Source organism: Apteryx mantelli, chromosome 8 (genome assembly GCF_036417845.1).
Source record: "Apteryx mantelli isolate bAptMan1 chromosome 8, bAptMan1.hap1, whole genome shotgun sequence".
Lineage (NCBI taxonomy): Eukaryota > Metazoa > Chordata > Aves > Apterygiformes > Apterygidae > Apteryx > Apteryx mantelli.
Window position 1 is genome coordinate 23,205,180 of NC_089985.1, and position 6,717 is coordinate 23,211,896.

The window sequence follows — 6,717 nt, forward strand, 5'->3', positions numbered from 1 at the left end:
CAGCTACTGTTCTACCATGCTTACAGGGCATCGACCAGGTAATACCTCCCTGAGATGAAGTGTCACAGAAGGTCTGGCTGCACTGTAGTAGTATCTATTAATAATATCGATTAAAATTTATTAGCCCATAAACTCAAAACCAACATATCTATATTCCATATATTGGCATTACTGCTCCTGATACAAAGATGTTAACAGTGATCCAGTTTGCTGAGCACAATCAAGATACTGAAATATACCTTCAAACTGATCTTCTCTGAATACATGTACAGCATAATGTATTATCATTTTGATAATTGGTAACCAATAGTATAAATTATCTCCCTTCTAGGCACAATACCATGGCAATAGGAATAGCTGTGGATATCCTGGGTTGCACAGGAAATCTAGAGGATAGAGCTGCAACATTAAACAGGATCATCCAAGTAGCAGTGGAGCTGAAGGACTCACTGGGAGATTTGTATGCGTTTTCTGCCATTATGAAGGCACTAGAAATGCCACAGGTAAAAACTGTTTTCTCTTTATGTTCCAAAACCTGGAGTTGTTTGATAGGTTTGCTTTATTGAAACTAATTCTGGTCCTTACGTAACTGTCTCAAGACTAAAGAGATAGTCACAACAGAAAGTTCACTTCCCCACAGACAGGACAATCAGGATTATTTTCAGTCACTGTGAACTTAACAACACATCTAACTATGAGAGCAGGCTAATTCTTGTTGATGCCAAATATACTGGAAAATTGTTGTTTTCTGAAACAGGACTTCATTATGTGAAATGCAAGTTAATGGTGCAAAAGAAATGGCTTAATCCTATGAGAAAAAAGGAATGTATCAGGAAGCAACTGTATTTACAGTTGCAGACAATGTGGTGTCTTGATGCATGTCATTTTTGCATGTTGCTGGAATGTTTGTGAACTTTCCTGCTGTGTTCAGATAATCTTTCAAACTACCATTTTGTTAAGGAGGAATAATACTGAACAATCCTAAAATACAAAAAAAAAAAAAAAAAAAAACTGTGAAAGAGTAGTTATTTCTAGTGGGAAGGAGAAGTGCAGGAAGGATGCATGAGTTTTGAGACTGAAAGTGTAGAGGAAGTTAAACCTGCTGAAAGTCTACGGGTAGCAATAAAAGGAAAAAAAGACCATGAGTTCTATAGTGACCTTCCTACTTTGATGCCCTCTAATGTAACTGGCAGATTCTTCCACACATGCCTGTTGGTGGGGATGGGTAATGGTAATCAAGTAGACATCTGCTGGGGAATGTAGGGAAATTACAGCAGAGCGCCGAGTCTGACAAGTTCTTAGAATATAGTATGACTTCTTTTTTAATGAAGTAGGAGAAGGAAAGGCTTTTCTAGGTTTGATTCCAAACAGTAAGAGGCAGACTAGATGAAAATTATCTTGAAATGACAGGAGCAAGAGAAAACAAAAATAAAAACAGTGAACTTCTAGAAGTCTGACTTCAGTATTTGGATCTGACAGGTTTAAAATCTCAGTCCTAAGAGAGCAAGAAGATTTGGTAGTTCCTCAGAGAAACAAATCTGTGAAGGCCTAAGTGCAAACTCTTTCAGTTGGAGGAAGGCTAGAAAGTGCAGTAAGAGACAAACTTGGCTAAATCATGAGCTCTTCCCTAACCTCTAAACCAAGTTGGAATAGTACAGGAAATAGAAACTTCTTCAAATTCTTAAGGATTTGGGGAGGGAGGGGGGTGTTAAAATATTAAATACGTAGAGGGATAAAATCTAAAGTTCATGGCATGAAATAGATGCTGCTAAAGAGGCACCAATTTAATAAGAAATCAGCTTGTAACTACTCTACTGAGTAAGACTTAGGAAAACATTGTCTTTGCTGTCTAAGAGAAAGTTGTCAGCAAATGCCAGTGAGGAAATCAAAGGTTTGGCTGTGATTTTTTTATTTTTTTTTTAAACATCAATTTTCAGTAAAAAGTTCAACTGTGTGGATGACTAACATGGTATGAAGGATTCTCAGCTTAGAATCAGAAAAGAATAGAAAGTGGATGTTTTCGCACATCATCTGGAAACTTCAGCATTTTAGGATGAGCTGACAGTCTTTCAACTGTTGCAAATTACTTTTGTGAGTGCATCAGGATTAGATGAGATACAGGGACTTGAGAAAGGAAATGGGAAACTATTAGAAGGGGGCTCTGAGGCAGAGAAGAGCAGTCAGCCTAACTTCAGTTTCCAAAGAAGTTCTGTACCGAACTATTTGTAAAGCCCTGGAAATGTGTAGTAGCTACAGTGTATTTATGGAGATCAAATTCTTCAAGTTGCTTTAACTCTGTTCTGCAACTAACCTTCTGAAGGAAACAGCGATGTCATCTGAGAACGTAACTTACTGAAATCAAGATACAGCGTTTCCATAAACAAGGGAAAAAATGATCTGGCTGAAACTTACTTACATTTTTCTAACCACTTATGACCCCCAGAAAAGTAAGTTGATCATAGCTATCTAAATGGAAGAATGTATCAAATTAGAGATCTCTGCATCCAAGACTGTTGAATGTTTTCATTAAAATGACCTAGATTGGACAAATTATGCATGTATCTGCTTAAATCTGGATCAGAGATAATAAGTTACTAAATGATAGGTGGTAGCAGAAAAGATATAAAAATAGCAACCCCACTGCTCCAACGGTGGATATTTAAACAGGGGTCTTGCCTTTACACATGCAAAAGAATCCTTTTACTCTACCCAGCAATGAAGAGATCTCAATTTGAATACAGTGCCCAGTTTTGGATACAGGTCAAATGTGGACTAACCAAAGACATTGAGCGCAAAGTGATTGGGAATCTAGAAAACGGGCAAAATGAAAAGAGAGTGAGCAAATTAGATTATTTAGCTTAAAAAAATGGAAAGTTTGAGGAAGTAGCCTTCAAGAATATGGAAGCTAGTTACAAAAGAATGTTCTGCGTATCGCTAGTGAGTAGGATCAGAATTAGCAAGCTTAAATTGCAAACAAGAAGCTTCAGGTTTTGTGTCAGGAAAAACTTCAGGAGGGGAAGCCCTGGTATAAATTGCTTGGATTATCTAGGCAGCTGTGGGAGTCTCCATCTCTGGAGACCTTTAGAAAAAGTACACAAATGGTTTGATAGCTATGATGGCTATCAGGCTTGATACAGGGATGATTCCTCCTCCTGCCAAAGGAAGGGCCAACTAGATGATTTCCGACACATCCATATAGATTTTATTAGTAGACATTAGTTGAATAAAAGTAGTTAATTTTCCAGTCAGGCATGAAAATTCCCTCACAGTATACTTTAACTTTTGAACTAAAAATACTTAGAAATTTGAGGGTTTTTTATTCTACAGCACCTAGGTATGCAGAGAGAATCTGTTTTACTGGATTGATAATGATGAGACTTACCAATTAATTTGTTGGTCTTTTCTTGCATGTTCACTGGGGTGGAACCATGCTTTCAGGTTTGCTCTGAAGGGCTTGACGAAGTTTTCCATAATGCAAACTGAGTGCTGCACCAGTTAGTTGGCAGGAGGAAATTCTGCACGCTTTTGTTTTGAGTGAGCCAATTCTTTTCTTGGGTTGGGAGTGGTCCTGTACTGCAGGGGATCATATCTTGGGAACAGAACATTGTGTTGTAAGATACCACTGGTAGAAAGGTGGTATTATTTAAAAAATTTTGAATCTAATGTTGGACTCAAGCCTTTGTAGTAGTTACATCTTACCTAAAGGCAGTGTACTACTGAATAATTTAGACTGACTCAAATTTTGCCAGTAGCAGTGTGTTTTCCATGTGAATTGCTATGGAGTCAAAACAGGTATCCCTCTATTTTGTTTGAACAGGTCACTAGGTTAGAACAAACCTGGACTTCTCTAAGACATCATTACACCCAGACTGCCATTATGTATGAAAAACAGCTGAAGCCATTTAGCAAAGCTTTGCATGAAGGACAAGGTGAGTAATGACACTGGTTTCTGTCTATCCTTACAACTCTCCCTTATAACTCTTGAGGAGTCTGTGTAGGGAGAGGAGGCAGCTGCTATTTTGAGAGCTGTGTATCATATGTTAAAAGTGACTACATGAACTTCTGTAATGCAGTTTAACACAAGGGAATAGAAGGAAACATCTGCCAGCGAAACATCATGCACCCATGCAGAATATAACATTCTTTGTCTGTTCAACCCTCCCTCCCTCTTTGTGGAGAACTTGGAGGAGCAGGGACTGACAGGAACCACTCTGCATCGTCTCACCTCAAAGACAGCCAGTGGACAAAAATCTCCCTCTCCCTATAAAGGGTGGAGGAAAGTGACTTCTGGCAGGTTTTGCTTTGCCTATTGGAACAGAGGACAAATGTTGAAATACAAAGAATGGGTCAGTAATTCCTCTGATCACATAAAGTGTCCCTGCTGCCTGCATTTGCATGACCCAGTCAAGTAATTCCTGCTGCTCTTGTATCATTCTTTGCAGCTGTATTCTCCAAATGGGATCTGAGGGGAGATAACAGAGCTGAATGCTTCTCTGACTCAGGGAAAGGGGAGAGAAGGAAAACTTTTAGCTCCACAGAAATTGTTGGAGGTTGCTTTGAAGGCAATGACACAGATTTTAAATGTGTTTAAAAGCCTAACTCTTGGTGCTTTTTATTGCTATACCACTATCTAGTATTTCAGCAGAGCCTTTTCCTGTAGCAAATACAGTTTGCAACACTGTCATTTATCTTGGCTGCCCCATCACCGCTGCAACCACCCCCAAACTTGCTGGAAACTGGTAGGGTTGGTATGACTGAGGTGAGATGCTAATTTGAAAGATGGAAGACAAATATTAGTTTCTGACTTGGAAAGAGAATGCTGCAGTTAGTTACAATACCTTCTTAAATTAGCAGGTTTTAGAATTTCTGACAGTATGGTTGGTTTGCTGCTCTCTATCCCAGAGACCATTGGTGCTCCACAGAACAATATAACAGTGCCACTGCTGATGCCTCTCGTTACCTTGATGGAGCGACAAGCTGTCATTTTTGAAGGGATGGACCTGTGGGAAAGCACTGACCAAAGCTGTGAAATAATGCTCAAGCACTTGGCCACCGCTCGGCAGATAGCACAGAATGCGGAAATGTACAGGGTGACTGCAGATCAGATGCTGGAAGGTAGGGAGCACTAGCAGGAGAAACTTCTGTGTATTGCCAGAATATGTGGGTTGTATTTGAGGAAAGGTTTTTACTTAAGGGACACTAAAAGTTAGAAGTTAGCAAGAAGTTCTTCTCCTCTTTCATATGAACTGAAATAGCAGCAAATGTCTTGCAGGAAACTCACTCTGGGGGCAACAGCAGTATTGTTTAAAGAGAGACAGCAGATTATTCATCACAGTTAGTTTTCCAGGAAGCAGTTTGACACACCTATTAAGTCTTGACTTAATATCCTGCATTGTCTTTTTAGCAACTGAATTAAAAGTACAGTAAGGACTGGGGATAACTTACAGCCTTCTGTACAATTTAAAATCTGACTTTGCAAATAAAACTCTATTTACCATAGTAATATTCTTTACTGTAGGGCAAGATGCAACACTGAGATCTTAACCATTTGTAGTCAAAAAGCAAATAACAGGTTAACCTTATATTTTAAACTTGCAATGAAAAAGTTGCCAGTGAAGAAAAAATTAAGTATTTCTGCAGGCTGCACGTATACATCAGTGATGATATTTAATGTCAGGCTGTAATGATGATGCAAAACAATTAAATTAGAATTAAGCAAAGGATAGCCTGTCCTAAGGTTCCCTGGAGCCATCTAAGTGCTGCTAAGAACACAACATATTGAAAGGATTTTCACTGCTTTTCTAGGTTTTTAAACCATTGTGCAAAATGAACCTAGCATATTAAAGCTAATGTTGTTTGGAAAGAATACATTTTAAAAGCTTTTTCCTCTAAGTAAAAGAACTGCTTAATGGTGATACTGTGGGATTCTTTTGCTTATTAGGTTTCCAGCCAGATGAAGAGATGAGTGAGATCTTCAAGACGGAATTTCAAATGAGATTGCTCTGGGGCAGCAAAGGAGCACAAGTTAATCAGAATGAAAGATACGAAAAATTCAGCCAGATTTTAACTGCACTTTCCCGAAAACTGGAACCTCCTCCAGTGAAGCAGGTGGAACAATTAAATATCTAAGACTCTGCAAACCAAATGTTAAATTTGAAATAACCGTAGCTTTTCTTTAGGCAATTTGATACTGCACAAACCTCTAGCATTTCACAAGATGTTTAGAACTTTAACTGCACAATGCACACTTGTTTTAAAACTACTGATTACTAAACAAATTATTTATTTACTGTGTCTCCAAGTCATTTTATGATCCTTTGAATGACTAAGATTATTCCTGTAAGACAGTCTTACAGACTTGTAATGTTTTAGTAATATTTAGGGTAGGGGGAGTTGGGCATCTTAATGATATTAAAATGAAGCAAATAGTGTAAATAAAGGTATAGATTAAGTATGTGACATTGCAGTTGTATAATATTCCTTAAATGAATATAAAACATTGTACATAGAATTGTGAATTAAAATATATCTTTATGCAAAATAACTTGCAGACTGTGGTTGCAGAAATGATCCTTTATCTGTGACCACAACTGAAGGTCCCATTTCACTGGACCTATGACAGTAAAAAATTAGTTTTAGGTATGTTGGGACAATTGATTTTGTTAAGACAACATCTGTACACTAGAGCTTCGTCTTTGCTGGAGCCTGCACAATAGC

At 38.1% G+C, this 6,717-nt stretch overlaps 1 protein-coding gene across 6 annotated transcripts in view; it reads left to right on the forward strand.

Annotated features, from left to right (window-relative positions):
* BCAR3 (BCAR3 adaptor protein, NSP family member) overlaps positions 1–6,288 on the forward strand; it is a 119,839-nt gene extending 113,551 nt beyond the window's left edge. For 5 of the 6 annotated variants that reach the window (XM_013961345.2, XM_013961346.2, XM_067300910.1 and 2 more), the window contains 4 exons: positions 332–503; positions 3,818–3,929; positions 4,903–5,115; positions 5,942–6,288. In XM_013961345.2, coding sequence (XP_013816799.1) covers positions 332–503; positions 3,818–3,929; positions 4,903–5,115; positions 5,942–6,129 — 685 coding nt within the window. In that variant the 3' untranslated portion in view covers positions 6,130–6,288. The remainder of the gene's footprint in view (positions 1–331; positions 504–3,817; positions 3,930–4,902; positions 5,116–5,941) is intronic. The other variant, XM_067300912.1, reaches the window with a different exon arrangement.
* Positions 6,289–6,717: the final 429 nt, after the last annotated feature.